Source organism: Gymnogyps californianus, chromosome 1 (genome assembly GCF_018139145.2).
Source record: "Gymnogyps californianus isolate 813 chromosome 1, ASM1813914v2, whole genome shotgun sequence".
Taxonomy (NCBI): Eukaryota; Metazoa; Chordata; class Aves; order Accipitriformes; family Cathartidae; genus Gymnogyps; species Gymnogyps californianus.
In genome coordinates, this window is record NC_059471.1 from 3,468,230 (window position 1) to 3,486,408 (window position 18,179).

Sequence of the window (18,179 nt, forward strand, 5' to 3'; positions counted from 1 at the left end):
TAAAATGCACAGATACAGAAGAGATGATAGGAGTTAGTTACCATTTTGATTTCAGGATGCTTACTGAGTGCCATCTAGTGTTTGTTTTCTTATTCAAAAAAGTGAAACAGCGGTTTTACACAGCTAACTTTTCCTGTAATTGCATGAAGGGCATGGTTTATAATTATACTTTTATTTGAAACTTTTATGGAAGACTTTCTGGAGAGAAAGTTAGAGGGGTTACTATTTTCCTGACACTAAGAAATAAAAATCAACAGAGGCTTCAAAAATTTTTTACTCCTGTAACGTTTTGTAAAGTCTCTTGAATCCAACTGCTGAATTTTATCTCTGTTTTTTATTTCCAGATCATGTATGGAACACTAGTTTCCATTATAGTTCTACGATCTGTTTATATAGTATTATGGTAAGTAATGATTTAGTTCAGCATTCTAAGATATAACGTAGCGTTTGCATCTTTTTTTGGTGGGCTTAACGTGAGAAATTGGCAATGGCAAAATTTCTTTAATTAGGTACATAATGCTAGCTCATGTGCTCTGCTTGATTGAAAGGGAATGGCTCATCTCCTTGCATTTTTTTGAAGCCACTGGGATAACATTAAACAAAACTGAGGTTTCTGCACTTATGATCGGTGCTCACTGCCAGGTGTTCTGCTAGCGGCTTCAGCTGGTAGCCTGCGACTTCCAGGGGAATGGAGTTTCAGTCTTCATATTGCTGGGTAACATGTGAAATCTGTTGCCAGTGTCCAAACTCTAATGATGATACTTGGAGAGAGGTGAGAGTGAGACTGCAGAGCGGAACCATCAGTTAATATTTTCCATTCCTCTTCCCTACTCAAGTATCTAAAATTCAAATGTAAAAGATAATAACACAGAAGGTTAAATGATAGTTTTCCTTACAGTTTTGACTGGGTAAAGATAGGTATACATTAGGGAAATGTAAATAAAAACTATTTATAACAAACAAAAAGGTATTGGAAATTTTAGGAGACATTGGGAAGCATTAGAATCATCAGAGCGCCGACTTGGTGGGTAAAAGTGAAGAAAAAGGAATTGAATCAGTATTGGAGTAAACACATACCTTTAGCTCTCAAGGGGCTCAGTTGGTTGTCCCTTCCCGTCTCCCCCCTCTGAATAGTTGGTGTTCTCGTGTGTTTGGGGATTGCCCGTGAAAATTACTGATTTCTCTCTACTGTCTTCATTCTAAATGTGCTTTTTGTTAAACTTTGTTTCGAGTTACACACATATCAGTTCAGAAACACAAGGAAGAGTTTAACAAAAGGTGTGAATTTAAAGTAGATTCATTGAATCACCTTCCAATTGCAATTTCAGTTAATTTGGTGTGACTTTCCCAAAGAAACCTCCACAGACCAAGTGTAAATGTTCACAGACTTTTATTAAGCAAGAAGAACTTAAAACTGATAGCATGGTGCTTGCAGCTTTAGAAACAGTCATCAGTTTTAAGGCACTTTTCAAACCCCTGAACATGGAAATTTTAATCCTAACCTAGAGATCTTAAGTGATACTACCTTCATTCACTTCCAAGGGAAACTAAGTTGAATCAAGTTCAGGCCATTTTAATTTTTTTCTTATACAAGGATTTAGCACAGTTCTGGTCACTTAGATTAAATTTCTTTCTGTCTGTGTAGACAAACCCTTGGGCCTATTGTCTTTCCAGTTCTGCAAATTCCACTCACTTGTGCATTCTCATTATTTCTGAAGCATTTCGTTGTCTTCTGTCACTATCAGTAACACCACCAGCCTCCCTCACGGGGTATCATTCATTGTTTTCCTCCAGCAAAGTCTGTCGCTGAAGTTCCACCTACTTTTTCACTTCAATGTTAGGGGTTTGGAGTGTATTTTCTTAAGTAGCTAGATCACTTCATTGCAACATGGCCCGACAAAGACTTGCTTCCCCCTTTGGTTATATTATGCAAACTGGTTAGAAAGTTGGGATGGGGAGGGAAGTAGGTTTAAACTACTTCTGAATTTAAACTAAACTACTACTAATTTTAAATTACTTCTGCTAGAGAAGCTGTGCCAACCTGAAGGTACCCTTTCTTTTCTCTAAGTCATCCCCAAGTACACTTTTGGATTTACTTCCTCAGCGTTGCTAAAACATATTCCTGTCTTTCCATTGATAGTGCTAGCACTTGTCCAAGCCTGTTTCAACTTACATATCGACCTCGATTTCTGCTTATTTTGTTTCTTGCTTCCTTAATATATGTTAGCTTCCTATCACTCATGTTTCTTAGTGTGGGGCTTGAAGTCGCTCTGAGCTTGGAGTAGAAATCTCGAAGAACAGCATGTTATTCCTTCCAGGCTGCTACCTCCTCCTATCCTCATCGTTTGTTGCTGTTCCTGCCTGTTTCCCCCCACACTTTTCATCTCTTTCTTGTGTCTGCTTCCTTCCCAAGATTACAACTTGGCAAATGCTGTTCTCTGTTCACAAAGCATGTTCCCCATTAATAAGTGATGCCAGCCTCTCTCTCATTCCTTCACAAAACAACACCATTTATTCCCTGAACAATTCTAGCTATAATTACCTAATTACCAGCATGTATAACATACCATTTAGTGCTCTTTCATGTCCTGGGCTTGCTTATGTCTCTAGAGCACTGAGTCGGGAATATTACAGTGTAGTCTCTGCCATGTACTGCTTGGTGCTCCACACATTTATTAGACTAAACAAATAATAATTTTGCTAGTTTATATTGGCAGTACACTTGTTGTGAACATGTACAACTTGTATCTGGTTAGCTTGCCCTGTGGAAGCAGCTCTACCTGTCATGTTTTCCACACTTTGGATGCCAGTGCTCACAGCTCTGAAACGTGCGCTGTGTATAACACAGTAGAGAAAAAGCAACTCAGGAATGTGTTTTAACTGAGAATCTAAACTGTGCATTCATAATGCTTAAAAATAACTTGAACAGTATTTCATGGCAGCCTTTTAGGGTTGGAATTGGGTTTGCTTTTGGACTTACTAGTGGGAAAGGAGCAAATGCTACCAACTTCCATGTAGGAAGTTTACAATTCCATGGTCCAACCTGAATGCAGATAGTGAGGGTAGATTTATTAATGATGCACTTTCTTGCATCTGATTCTCCAGTGTGTTTCCTGTATCCTAAGGAGGCTTTTTTTTTTCTCCCAAAATGAAATTCACATTTTTCCATCCCCAATAGCACTCAACGATAAAATACAACATGAAATTACTGTTTTCTAAAACCATTCATTTGGTGAGTTGTTGGTCATGGTCGTCTACATTCACAAAAGACTACAGTCATTTTGAAAGACCTTATTTAAACAAGTGCCCTAGTACAGGGATATCATGTATTGGAAAAGAGCCTCTTCTTTTGGGAGAGTCCTAATTTGTAACACGGCTATCTTTTAACTGAAAGATAATACATGGGACTGAAGAATTAGTACCTTTTAGCCAATTTCAGTTTTCCCACTTGTTGTGTTAGGAGAGAGCAGTATTTAGGGGAACAATTAGAAATATAGAAGTACAACATTTAAAAGACCAGTCTCAGAGAATGTGAATTCAGGAGAGAGGGGAGGAGGTAAATACAATACTTAAATAGATGAGATTTGAAGTTGATCTTTTTCCTTTTGGGGAAAAAAAAAATCAATAAAGCAGTTTATTTGTATGTAATAGTATTTGTGTATGTTACAAGCTGCCTTTTAAGCATCTTGAACTAAACTTTGCCTTATTTCTCTCTCTCTCTAGGGTATACCCATGGCTTAGAGGTCTGGGCTATACATCTTTAACTGTGTTTTTAATGGGTTTTTTTCTCTGGAATGTGGACAACATTTTCTGTGATAAATTGAGGTGAGTTCTTTCACTTTGCCTGGATAGCTTCTAATAGTCTTTTGGCATAAAGCTTTGTTTTTTCTGTGGTGTATATTCAAGTCCATCTCATGGTATGTATGGTACGCTGTCTACAAAACATTCACGAGGATTTTATCCAGTTTGCTCATGACTAGATTCAGCACTTAACAGGGGTTTTTTAATGGTTTTTTTTTGTCCATAAACAGATTTATTTTTTTAAATAATAGATATTTCTCTTTAACTTCAATTTAAATTGAGAGAAAGTAATGTCACTGAAGTAATTTTGAGGATCTGTGGCTTACTAAAGCCTGCTATTCACACTTCATTTCATCTGAATGAGTTTTTTATCCTGCTTTTTTCTTTTTGGTGTCTGCTCTTGCCATTTCCCAGGAAAATATCAAAAGCAGCAGTTCTGCAGGTTAAAGAAATATCTATTGCAATATATCTGTCACCAATAAACAACAGCTGTTTCAGCGTCTCAGAAAGAACAGCAACTCTGTGAGCCAACACACCGTGCTTGGCTGTCATTATTAGCCTGAAGTCTTCTGCCTTAGCACTTGCAGAGGAGGCCAGGAAAGACTTCCTCTCTCTTTAGTGTATTGCCAAATGGGGTAAAAAAAGCCTCCAGAGGAAGCTTGTAGGAACCCACCATCTCGTCGTATGGCTAGATATCCTGTCCGTGCAAGAAAGAACACCAGTCTCTTTCCCAGTTCCAGAGGAACACACATTAACTGCGTTGTGGCACTTTTCTTTTGCTTAGTTGTGATGCTTGTGCTCCACCACAAGCTGGAGAAGATGGAAAGGTTGATGCCAGCATCCAGAAAATCCATTCTTGACTATCTGATACACTGTTATGCTGCTGAATCTGTGGTGTACAGAATTGTTCTAGTAGGTTGCTTTGTCAGGGTCAGATCATAGTGTGCTGTAAAGAAGTCTAGTGTTTTCCATCTGTCCCTTTTGGCTCTGTAGTCCCTGCATTAGGTTAGGCCAATTGAAATTCAACTCCAACAGAGTTTTCTTGAAACTTTTTTTTTTTTAAATAAAGGTGTACTGAATATAATACATGGTGCCTCATCCTTGGAAATGCTTGATACAGATGGGCTAGAAAAGTTACTTGCCAACACAAGTGGGTGGGTATACAGTGACTTTGCAAATATTGGCATCAGGGTTGATTTTTGCAGCTGCATCACATCACTGGTGAGATCATAACCCACCCCCAGTTCAGCAAGCCTGCTGGGCTGCTGCAGGTCCATGGGGCTTTTGAACTTGTTCCTAGACTCAAAGATTACACCAGCTGCTGAAGCACTTTTTTCGATCCTTATTTTGTAAAGGGGAAAAAAAAGTTAGCATACTTTCTGTAATACTTGTTTAGTTATGGTGCTGGAAAAAAAATAAATAACACTTGTTTACTAGCTTTAATCAGATATCTGCAGAGCCTTGAATTTCTCCAGGTGGTATTATAACTCAAACCTTTGGAGCAAATATATTCCAGTTCCTTGTAATTTTTTATTCTCTAAAGATCTAACTTGTGAATCATCCACTTACCTGCTCTTTTTGGTTTTAATGTTCAAAATTGTATTTTGGTTCAGGTTTTGTTTTTCCCTATTTCATTAAATCTGGAGCTTATTTAAAAAAAAAACAACCAAAAAAAAAACCCCAACAATAATCTATAGCACTCAGCTTCCCTAGTTGGATCCATGCACTTTTGAAGTTGAGCTTTGATATTTCCTGCCATCCAAAGGCTTGGTGGCTGTGCCAGGGTGACAGTCTGGGTGTTTCACTATGTCATTCCCGGGCTGCCTGAATCGAAGCTCTGTGTTCGTGTTCGTGACTGAGCAGCTCTGGAAACTAAGCAGTAGCTCAGGGATTAGCATTTAGTCAGGGGGGCTGAACACTATAACATCAAGCAGTAAATAAGTATTAGGGAAGCTGCAGATTTTTCTTCCTTAACACCTGCAATCATTGTTTTCCCTTTTTTGTTTTAACTGAATGTGAAATGAAAGTCAAAAAAGAAGACAGGCAGATGCAAACATTTGCTCCACCCTCAACCAACATAGGCATTATCTGCAGAAGCCTAGTGAGCAGGAGAAATCAGGGCAGTGTAGTTCCTTCGCTTTCTTTCTCTATCTGCATTCCTTAGCCTCTTCCCAAGTAGCTCACACCCCATAACTGTGCAAAATACAAAGTGTGTTGGTGGAGTATTTCAGATGCTCTGCTTTCATTGCTTCCTCGCTAAACACCCATTTTGACCCTGTTTTAGAGTACAACTGAGAGAGGCAAGCTAAGCCTCCATGGAGCTGGAGAATAGGTGGTGTGATTGCCAAGTGTAAAGTGGTGATGTCTGATGGATCCCATTTCCTCTCTCACATCTCAGCATTTCCATCCTATGGACAGTAGTTCGCAGGGTTTTGGGGAGGACAATGGTAGAACTCATTTGGGACTGTGGGATGCCGTAAATATATTCCCTGAAACTTAAGCCCAAAAGTAACTGATCGCTCATTGTATGAAGAAGTGTGTGCTTCCTTTAAATGTGTAAGAAAGCCAGTTTGCTAATGTCTTTCTATACTGGCAGTATAAGGTGTAACTGCTGTTCCTCACCTGCTGAAAGCCTGACTACGTGAAGCCTCACTCGTGAAGCACATGCCTGAGATACGGAAACAGTAATGTGTGATCTGACGATCAAGCACTGCGATTTGAAATTGCTTAGCTTGGGAAAAAAAAAAACAAAACAACATTGCATGGTGTTTCTTTCTTACAGAGCACTACGAGAGAAGATGCCTCCTGTTGTGGGAGCTGTGACGCAGTTTCATGCATGGTGGCATATTCTCACAGGCCTGGGCTCTTACCTTCATATCCTGCTAAGGTAGGAAATGTTTCCTAAACTGGATATTCATAAAGCAGTCTTAGGAATTTCCCCAGGTTCAGATTTACTTCAGAATGTTGTATCATCCAGAAGAGCAGGAAAATGACTTCTTACTAAACTGGTGGGAGTCTTTCTTTCCTCTTTGCAACTGATCTAAAAACTTTGTAATTTATATTCTTCAAAATGTAATCATTAATCTTTAAATAGTCATGGTTCTTCAGGAAAATGCAATTCAGAAATGGGAACCCTGTAGCAGTTAAACTGCAAAACTATTTGACAGTATATTAATTTCAAAATGGAAGCTATTAATACCTTTCTGTTCTTGAGCAGCAATCCTGAAGTACTTCAACATGTTTAATTTTAGAAGCATAACTAATCTTTTTGATAGGCACTGTCGCTCCTGAAAACTAGCAGGCATCGTGCTGTAGAGCAGAAGGGTGACGGCTGAAGTGGTTGGAGCAGAGCTGTTCCCAGAAGTGCGGGATATTAGTTTTAGAAGGAGACTTAAATGAGAGCCTAAGTTAGCAACTCTGCAGCCAGCAGATTTTTGTCTCTGTTTTTGCTCTATACCACCATCTAGTGGAACCAGGAGCAAAAATAGAATTTAAGCTGGAATCCGAAGAATTTCTGTAGTTTGTTCATTATGTAATGAAATAATGTTTTACCACTTAACCATAAAAGAATGTCTGTTTAACAGATACATTCTATGTAGTTGAGAAAACTTGATTACATACCAGTTTTTCTGCATCTAACATAGTATTATCCTTTTTTGTCAGAGGTTAAAATAGCTAGTAAAAGGAAAATGCAAGGAAAATAAGTACATTTCCAGTAGCTATTCTGATAGCTTTTTTTATATATACGCATAGGTATACATGTACATACATACATGTATATATGGATGTGTATCTATATGTACCTGTATATATATGTGTATATATAAAATATGTCATGGTATGTGGAAAACAGCAGTTCCGTTTTGGCTGACAGGTTGTCTGCTGCCCTAAACAGCTTGAGATAATCTTTTGAAGAAAATTCCTTACAGAAAGCTGATGCAGATGGTTTGGATAGCATAGACAAGGTTTTTCCAGCATGCTGCACAGAGAAAATAATTTGGGTTTGCATCCTCTGGCCCTTGGGGACTGTGCAGATGCCTGATTTGTCTGTCCTACCCCAATGAACTACATGCTTTCCCTGGAGTAGTTTCCCTAGTATTTTCTCAGCCACACAGTCGCATCACTATGTGCACTTAAAAAGTGAGGTCATACACAGGAGAACATCTACTGAGGGAAGAGGGTGTATAAGAACAAAAATGAGATACAGAATCAAGCTGTGCTGCTTCCCCACCCTGCCTTAACATCTGTATTTTGTGGTACACTGATTTAATTTCGTCCTTCCGAAATGACAGGCTCTAGTCCCTGTTTAGGCTTTTCCATAGTGGAGAGAGAATTTACTTCTCTGGGTTTCTTCTCTCTTTCTCCCCGCATAGGGTAGATTAGTTTGCTAGTCGTAGTCTAGCACAGAGGAATTTACTGTAGGCTAATGTCTCCTATTTTGTGTAAATCTAGGCAGAATGAGTAGCTCTGCAATCACAGAAGCAATTCTTTTCTAGTTGGAAAATAAAACTGGGCTTAGTACATCATTATTATTGTATATGCTGTCTTACACATGAAATTTTAAGCACACTTTTCTCCTTTTCCTCAGTTTATACACAAGGACACTTTTCCTGAAACACAGGCCAAAGGTGAAGGTAAGCAAGCAATATTTTCTGTCCATTAATGCACTGAACCATTCGGATATCTCGTGCTTTGAACTTGCATTGGGGCTCACTGATTATGCCTGTTAGGGTACTATCTTTGATTTCTGCTTACATCCCAAGAAATGCAGTTGAAATGATGGTTAACAGTGTTTGGTTTCTGTTCCAAGAGATATAATATTCCAGGAAATCTTTCCCCTTTTCCTATTTTTCTTTTAACAGTTTGTTTTTGGAATCTGGCCTGTTCTTCTTGTGGAGCCGCCCAAGAAGCTTTGACTGAGACCTAGGCAGTCCCATGCGATCACCTAGCCTGGCTGAATAAAGCGATTCAACAGTTATTATGGCTGAAGCGTCAAAATTATGGATCAATTCAAGTACCATTGCTATAAAAGGACTTCTCTGTGTTACTAGGTCAGCCGGCCAGAACAGAGCAAAGAGTTGGCACACTAGGGAAATAATGTTTAGTACAGCTTTATTCGAAGTTGTTAAAACAAAGATTAAGACACAATATTTTTATGTATATATTGTATAGCTGATGATACTGAGCTAATATTTCGTGCTGGTCACAGAAAACTAACCATTTTTGAAGTGGATTGCATACGTTTTTCATTCAGTTGTTGTTCTTTCTGTGGTTTAAACTAATGTTAGTAACTGAATGACAAAAACAGGCCATTGATGGCCAAGCTAAGCATTTGTGTGGCCTATAGTGAACTGAATGCTTAACCTGAACTACTTTAATCTTGCACTTTTATACAATTAATGAAGTATGTAATGATTGATTTAGGCCTTTATTCTATCTTGCTTTTCCACAGCCTCCTTTGCAATTTATATTTTAAGCAAAACGGTTGGGATACCTGTGCCATTTAGTTCATTTTGTACCAAGCTTCCATTTTCTCTTCAGTCCAACTGAGGTACATCGTGGAGGATGTTCCAGGGTGTGACCGGCAGAAGACATTTAAGATGGTGAAGCATTATAGGGGTTCTTGTTTGTGTGTGGAAACTGAATTCCTGATTTGTTTGACCAGTGATGCATCAGGAGACTGCAGGGTGACTGTATAAACACAAGAAACACTTTTTTTATTTTTTGTAATTATTATTTACATGCCTCCCTTTTCTATCCCTACTTTTTACTCCCCATGTCCCATTCATACTACAGATTGACAAACACCTTAGATGTGTGCGTGTTCAGCTTTGAATTCATCTCTTTCCCTTATTTTACAAGTCTTAAATATTGGTCTGACTTTCAGAAGCATCTTCTTATTCAGAAGTCTTGAAGAAAGAGTAAAGAACAAGATTGATGTTGAGGATACCCCAAAATACAATTGGCAGCACTTTGATTGCTTGCTCTTAATCTGTCCATCACACGGTTACTCTGTGGAAAGTTGACCGCCTTTTTAAAACCAAACTTTGGGGATTAATGGGGGGGACAAACCCTCTGGTTTCTGCAATTTTTATCTACCCAGCTGATGAAAGTTAATAAGAAAGCATAAAGAAAACATTGAACTAACACATTTTTTTCAAAATATACCTCATATTGGAGGCTGTGGTTTTGACTTTTCAGATCTTGGGGCAACTAACCGAGTCTGTCTCTGGGCCTCCTAGCTCTCATGCTATGCATTTTTTGTCTGCTTTTGATGCTCTGAGGAATTTATCCTTCTTGCCATGAAGGAAAAAAGGGAAATGCTCAGACTGATTGGAAATCCCATTCTGTATTGATTTAAAACTTGCCTACAGCAGCAAGGCACGGTGATGTAACTATAAAGCTGTCTCCCAGATCACAAAGTCCTGGCTATTGTATAATCAGCACTGACTAAAATGGTCTCCTCCCTTTAATGGCTTTTTTTCTGTTTGCAGCTTAGCTGCATCTTCGGTGTCCATCAGTCGCACTCCTGCTGATGTGAATCTCCAAATAAAATCATGGCTTTTGTTATGTGACTGACCCTGGACTCTTGGGATCAAATAGACCCAAACTCGGGTCTAGAAAAAGATACTTAACCTTGAGTAACTTCAGTGAGGTTTAAGCACATGCTGATAGCAGTGCATTTCAACCTGTAAACCACTATAAAGACTCCTGAACGATAATTTTAGAACAAAGGTCATTCTCAGTAGGCTCCAGTTCCATAGAAAAGCTCAGCATCTGCGTTGGGAAAATTGAGTGATCTTCAGACTGAAAGAGGTTGGAATAACTAGCATAGAGGTAGGAAAATGCTGTCTTGGATCAAGTGTCTTTAATTATCCAGAAGGCATATTTTTTTGTAAAGAGATTTGAGAACTGTTTTAAAAATGTAGCTTAAAAATAAGTGCCTGCCTATTCACCTCCAGGCTTTCTTAAGCATGCTTCTGCACACTGCATCCAATTTTCTTACTTAGTATGTTTACATGTTTTCATAAGTTCGGGAAAGAGTCCCATAATAGGAGCAGTGCAGCAACGAGACATCAACAGTCACTTGTGACATCTGCTAGGTATGGTAATATTTTTAAGAAAAGGAACAAAACATTTATTTTAGTGGCCTTAGTTTTGTTACTGGAGGATCTGGGGGCTCTGTTTGGTTTCCCTGTAATTGCAGGAACCAGAGCGTGCTGAAAAGCCACTTTCTTATTGATAAGACATCTCTGCAATGGTATATTTTAAAGAAATTTGTTGATCCTCCTGCACATTTGCAGCTAGGAAGTGTATGGGGTTTTCCACATCTTGTTGAATTAAATTGTCAGGATTTAAAAAAAAAAGTTGGAAAAGCTCTTGTTTTAATTTTATGCTGCTGTTACCTTTTCATTCACGTATCATTTGTCACTGATGTTTTTATCTTTAAAAAAATTACACTAATTGGCTTATTCCTTCATTCCAAACGACCAAAAACGTGCACACCTCTACCACCCTTCCAGCAGCCTTTCTTTCAGGTTGTGTTAGACCCTGAAGAATGTAATTTACATGTGTGTCCTTCTAAGCATAAATAATCTAAAATGATGGGTGCTTTGGCTTCACTGCCTTACTGATCTTGTGAGTGATATCAAAAATGGCAAGCCAGTTTTAACTGCATGTTACTGAAATTCAGACTGCCTTTTCTAGTGCCTGGAAAGACATACATCCTTACTCCTGTAATGTGTTAAATGTCTGTTAAATTGCTTTTTATTTATATCACTTGTATGACATGCTGATTTTTTTTCTACAAACCTTAGAGCAGCATATCCCAAACTTTTCTTGCACTACATCTTATAAGATGGGTCATCTTTGATCCTATTTTTTTAGTAGGATTCAGACAGCAGCTACTTTAAAGGGAATGAGGGAAGTAGCAGGTGTCTAATATGAATCCTGCAGGATGTGTTGAACAGACTTGATAGCAATGAACTCTTTATTTTTTAACATCCATGAAGAACCAGGAAATCTGCCACCTTTTGACCATCGGCTTGGCACAAATCTGCAGCAAGTAGTTCTGCATACTGTGAGCTGAAAAATTCTTCCTTGGAAACAAAAGAAAAACCTCAAAATTACTCTCCCAGTACAGATCAACACCGTACCTTATGCTGGGAATCTAGATTTTCTGGATACAGCTCAAGACATGCATTATCCAGATCTGAAGATAAGACATGATAAACAGAAATCTGCCGCCAGGACGAAACTCATCCGTGTTTTGAAGGCAGTGTTGTTAGCTAGCAGTATTAGTCATCTCCGGACTTCATTTTAGTGCTTTTTCTTTTAGCACAAGGAAGATGTGCTACCCGCGAGTGTTTAGAAGACTACCCCATAGTCAGAATTGCAATACGCAGTCTCTCACTTGCCGATCTACCTCTGTCATGTATTGTACAATACCTGTGCCCTTAATTATATCTGCCTGAAGGTGCAGACGTTAGAGCAGCCTGACTTAGACCATCCAGCCCCTGAGGTTGGCAACAGTATTGTATTGATCCGTGGCTGACTCCGTTCACTCTCCGTAAACATCCTGACTTGTTCGGTGTCTGTCATTTTAGGTTGTGCTCAGTCTGCTGTTCATCTGCGTGCAGAAGTCTGGCTGCTTTAGAAAGAGATATGAGTAGGAGGACTGTAATTCAGACAGGTGAAGTGAAACCTTTTTGGCAGTTAAGTTACATTTAAAGCTAAAATGCAAACAGATGCAATGGAAGATACTGTTTTATAATTAGTTTTAATTCTAATATTGTGCTGTCTTGTTTGGCTGAAGGGAAATTGTATGATTTTAAATGCAGTTGATTCTTTTGGCTGTAGTGCACTTGCTTCCAACACCTGGTTTCGAACAGCCGAATGAGTTTTTCAGCTAACTCCTCCATGTGAAACTCAGCAACAGAAAATCCTCCCAGGATCACGAGAGTTTCTCACAGTCACTACCACCTTGTTTAGTCTGCATTCAAGAATTCCGGTAATACCGTTTTCTTTTTTTTTAAGCCTGTTTCTCTCTGTGGATATATTTTTGGCATTTGATAGCAGGTGGTGAAACAATTCAACGTAACACTTCTCAGTGGAAGATGAGCTCTAACGAAGCAGCACTGCTGTTTTCTTCAGTAGACCTCAGAATCCAGGAACACACCTTAATTGTGGCGGAATGTGTGCCCCATAATTTAAATAAACATATTCAGGTAAAACAGTTGGTTTACTTTAAAGAAACCCCATCTGCACTTTATAAGTAGGTGGTGGGAGGCTTTAACTGCAAAGTACTGTTTAACTGTGAGACTTTAGTATGAAGAGGGATAAATGATGAAGTCTTATTACCCATGAGAAGTGAAAGCCAGAAGGAGATTAAGAAATCTTACATGGAAAGAGAATAACAAAAGATTAAGCACAGAATCCCGTAGTATTATGTCAGCCACCCTCCTGATAACTGCACTTTAGATACTTATGTAACAAGCTTGAATGTTTTGCTCTTCATACATTTAACTTTCTGTGCTGACTCGTCACTCTTTACCATAGAAGTGATGTAGACTCTGTTACATTCGGTTCATTGTAGATTATTCAGCTGTTTTTTTATGAGGATGGAACGTGACACGGATTGTTTCGTACATGAATGAGTACATTTCTTATCCATCTGGAACGTCCTCTGCCAGCTTTGTTTGAGAGTCCATAATGTAACTACAGAGAATATACTGTATAACTACTAAGATTGGGTTTGGGTTTCTTTGTTCAGTTTCTCGCTCGCAACTGCCTACGGCTGCCAAGTGCCTGATCTCTTTGATGCAAATCTTTTCTGAGAGCTGAGGCTGTGTTTTCTCCTGGGGTCCATAAGACAAGGTCCTTGGTAGGGTGGGAGGTCAGTTTGGTTTTTGTTAAAAATTCTCCTCCTGCAGGAGTCACAGCACTCTTTTTAGTCGCTTTCCAGAAACGTAGTTATCCAGTACGTGGCTGCCTCTGCTTGGCTCAAACTTGAGCCTGACTACCCCACGTCCCTGATGCTGTTGAATTTTTTCAGATTTTGAAAGCTGGTTGAGGGATTTAGCCCCACAGCGGGTGTTTATTTTAGTGTGTGTAGTTCAATGACAGGCAGCGTGAGGGCGCAGCAGTCAAGCAAGCACTTTATGCAGAGCCCCATTACTGGAGCTCCCAGCCAGATGCTCCAGAGAGGACTGGGGATACGGGGATTCATATGTACAATTTTGAGGGCAGGGTTGATGCCTGAACCTCTTTACTTCATTACTCTCCCTTTTCACTTGTTGAAAGTGTTTAGATTTGATTAAGCATGTAATTGCAGGTTTAAGAAGAACCGATTTCGGAATCCAGCTAATGCAAGACCCTAAACCAGTGCCTGCAAATTTTTTTTGCACATATTTCACACAAGTTGAACCTGCCTGATGTTTAGAGCAGATTGTTGATATTTTAAAAATGCAAAGATAAAGGGTCTTTTGATTATTTGTCCACAGGATTAGCTGTAAGCACAATCTCAGATTCATCCTTCTTTCCCCAAAGCTCTGGAACATACTTATGTTTCTCCAAAGGCAATGTTGAATAGAATGGGCTTTCACACATGCTCATAGCAAATCATGTACCAAAATTTTTTCTGAATTAAAGCCTTAGTTGTTGCAGAAGAATTTTGGTTGTGTATACTATTGCTCCCTGGATTTTGGAAGAGAGAGTTTCAAGCAGCATAAGCACTAGTTACTCCTTAGACTGAACAGGAACTGATTTTTCTCTTGATCTTCCAAATTCATGTTGACTATTTGAACTCAGCTTCATGCACTGATGATGTTTACTGTCTTAGCAAATAACATCTGTCCACCTGCAATGGACATGAAATATCCTGTGCGTTACGTGACCAAACTTTCTAACATTGACACTATTAGTTCTAACGTGTTTTTTTTCCTGAAATTCAGTATATTGTTGCAGATAGATAATGACACTGTGACAAATGAATAGCAGTTGTAAATCACAGCTGCATTGAGCAATGTTTATTGACAATTTTGATATACTGAACTGATTCTTCATACCAAACCAGCTGGTAACTAACATTAGGCTTATATGTATCAGCATATCTTGTTTTGCAAAGCACAGTAGCTTTGAAATATTTAATGTATTTCATTTGTTATTCATGCTGCAGTCAAGCACTAATTTGTGTCTTTATAGTTCAAATTATTAAAGAATTTTGTTTTAAATACAACTTTTCCCAGATGTTTCTTGGCTTTTGTGTTGCACAGGGCTGGCCAGTTTGCCTTGATGCTATTCAGTAGATGGGTGGTTGTATGTCTTGGCTAGTGGGTGCGCAAGTAGAGCAGCAGGATTTGTATGACCTGCAGTGACGGAGAAGCTGCCTGCCAGCAGCTACGACAGTCTGAGCCCCCATGGTAGCAGCACAAAGCTTGGTCATCTTGGCTTCTTGCCTGCAGCCATCCAGCAAACACAGAAAGGTTTTAAAATGAAGGGAGATGTAATTGCGTTCATTTTGAACTCCAGTGCAAGGCTCTGGGGTTCCCCAGTATTTACTGCCCTGTGCTTGGGGCCCTTTGAGCACTGGACCTTGCTCAGAGGTGTAGTGGTGACTGCAAATAGTGCAGGATCTTCTCACGTTCAAAGGCCTTCCTCGGCGCACACCAGTTAGAAGGGAATTCAGGTGCTTGACATGGGTGGGAGAGGAAAAGGCAGGAGTCAGGTGAACGTGCCGTCGGCTTGGAGCGTGCAGTTTGCACATCCTTTGCCTCATCCTTCTCCTGTTTCTTTCAGTGAGAGAGGAGGATAATCATTGCAGGGCAGAACCTCTCCAGGCACAAATTGTGGACCAGTAGGCACTTACCCAGCAAGTCTCATCACACCCCAGCAGCCAGGCTCAGGTAGTGACCATCAGGTATTTCCCCCACTTCGGGCAGCTCTCCTAGGTCCTCCTCAGAGACCCCATTTTCTCCTGCTCGTGTCTGTTGCAGCTGTGTCTCTGCAGGGACAACTTTGAACTAAATATTCGGGGGCCAAACCGCAGGGCAGGAAACCTCATAGCCAGTGGTGTAAATGTCTGGGGGAACCAGTGCCACCTTCCCTTGGTGCTTGCTCGGTGGTGCTGCACACAGAGGCACATCCAAACTCTGCAGACAAGCATTGCTTGAATGCTGGGCTGGGTGAAATCCAGCTTTGCATTTTGAGCTTGCGGCTAGCCTAGAATTGAGTAATACTTTGAAATTTCCCTGGGGATAAAAACATTGTGGTTCTGTCAAAGACCTCCTCCCAACCAGAAAATTCAATTTTTGAGCTTGACAGTCCCCTTTCAAGACTGCCAGCTTACTTGTAGCTTTATTAATTTCCCATTCCCTCTTGCCCCCCAACTCCCCCCTTGTTTTTTTCTTTATTCAGCCTGTTCAAAGGCTAAAACTGAAGCTCTATATTTGCAACGCTTTAATCCCAGTAGCTCTAACCAGAGACCTGGCTGTGCTCGGTGCTGTACCCACGATGGAGACAGTTGCTGCCAGTTTGGCAGAGGAGCTGGCAATCCAGCCTGGACCTTTGGTGCTACGTGCACGGAGATGGTGGAGATAATGGAGTCACTAATGGAGCTATGATGGATCTGTGTCCTCTGTGGGTCAGCAGGTGACTCCTTTTTACTGCAAATGTACCTCAGGCAGCCCAAGTGATTGTGGCTTGGCCCTTAGCCAGAGGGACCAAGCACTCAACATGCTACTGTTGAACATGCTTATGTTATCTCCTGGCCTTGTGGAAAACAAGACTTGAACTGGCCAGAGGTGATTTTGGTGATTTGGCACTACCCAGGAGAGCTCTGTGTCCTCAGAGAACATCTTCAGGGCCATCTGCCCTGTCTCTGCCTCCCCAAACAGCCCCTTCTCCAACAGCTAAGACAGGGCTAACTTGGGTTGCCTGAAGGGGTAGGTCCAACACCAGACTGAGGTTCAGCAGGGCTCCTCTGATGGGTCCCCATGGGGACAGGACAGACAGACAACTCCACCACGGTTGTGCTGGCATGGGAGAGAGGATCAACAGAGGCAGGACAAGGACAAATGTCTGGTTTCGGCCTCAGTCGCCTGAGAGGGGGTAATGTGGGTGAGACCTGGAGCTCAAGGAGGTCCCCTGCACCCTGAGCAGGAACAGAGCTGGGATGATGTCCTCATTCACCTTGTGCATGTGAGGGACCCTGTGTTTGCCAACACGGAACTAATGTTGTGCGGAGCACCATGTGTGATGGATAAAACATCCCAACCTACAAGCAGAAACTGCATGGACTTCCTTTAGACCTGTTCTGCAATCAATATAGTTAATTCAGCATCCTGGCTCCTCAGCTCCTTACCCCAAGCTGGGTATCTCACCTTGCTCACGTGCAAGGGTCTCGGTGCATGACACTTTCCAGCTGCTACGGCAATCCAAATAGCCACTGAAAAATGTCCAACCTCATTAATCTCCTTCACTGAGATCGACTTTGTAATTTGTATGCAAGAGGCACACACCGACTTAATGAAATTAGCAGTAATTAATGGCACTGACATGCACGTAGAGGCAGCACGGGGACCAGCCGGAGCTTGGTGTGTGCAGCTCCTGTGGACTGTACACCCACAGTACAGCACCCAGTGACTCCTTGAGACATCGAGGGCTCTGACTCAGTGGTTTCTCATCGCTGAGATCAGGTAGGTGAATGCTAACGAATAGCAGCTCGCATGATCCCACAGAAATTGAATTAATTGAGTTACTCTGCTGATGTAAACTGCTGTCAAACCCCGAATATTTATAGGCTGGCCAAGCATCAGAGCTGCAGTGATTTATGTGGATGCCTAACCTTAGCACTGCTTTTTCCTCATAGTTGGCATGTTGACTCACTGCCGAACAGCAGAACGGAGTAGATTTGTTAAAATATTGCGGAATTGTAGAAGCCTGGGGACAAGTACAACTTCTCCTCAGGTAAGAGAAGTGATGAACAGGACAGCCAAATCCACTCTGCACCCAGGCAAACCCGTCCAGGCACTTGTGAGTCATTGCTTAACAGGATTTTGTTCGTTTGGAGTCCTCCAAGGGTTTTGGTTTTCTTTTTTTTCTTTTTCTTTTTTTTTTTCCTATTTGTTTGGTTTTTTTCTTTAATCTTCTTGGTTTTAACGTCCCACCTCGGCTAGAATGAAAACAAGATTAAGTGCTAGTTACCAGATGAAAACCAGCAAGGAAGCTGCGAGCAACAGTGTGAAAGCAGAGCTGTTATGGAAGGAATATTTTTATACAGGTTATCTGAAAAGCAAGCAAACTCCAGCTGTGTTTTCTTGCTGCTGGCATTAATTGAAGCAGGAGGGCTGATTAGCATCGTGGACTTGTTTCTGCTGAAG

The 18,179-nt window shown here is 40.6% G+C and overlaps 1 protein-coding gene across 2 annotated transcripts in view; it reads left to right on the forward strand.

The window, feature by feature from the left end:
• Positions 1-15,008, forward strand: part of ACER3 (alkaline ceramidase 3) — a 61,421-nt gene extending 46,413 nt beyond the window's left edge. For both annotated transcript variants that reach the window (XM_050891833.1, XM_050891841.1), the window contains 5 exons: positions 345-403; positions 3,724-3,825; positions 6,584-6,688; positions 8,390-8,435; positions 8,664-15,008. In XM_050891833.1, the coding sequence (XP_050747790.1) occupies positions 345-403; positions 3,724-3,825; positions 6,584-6,688; positions 8,390-8,435; positions 8,664-8,717 (366 nt within the window). In that variant the 3' untranslated portion in view covers positions 8,718-15,008. The remainder of the gene's footprint in view (positions 1-344; positions 404-3,723; positions 3,826-6,583; positions 6,689-8,389; positions 8,436-8,663) is intronic.
• The last annotated feature ends 3,171 nt before the right edge of the window (positions 15,009-18,179 follow it).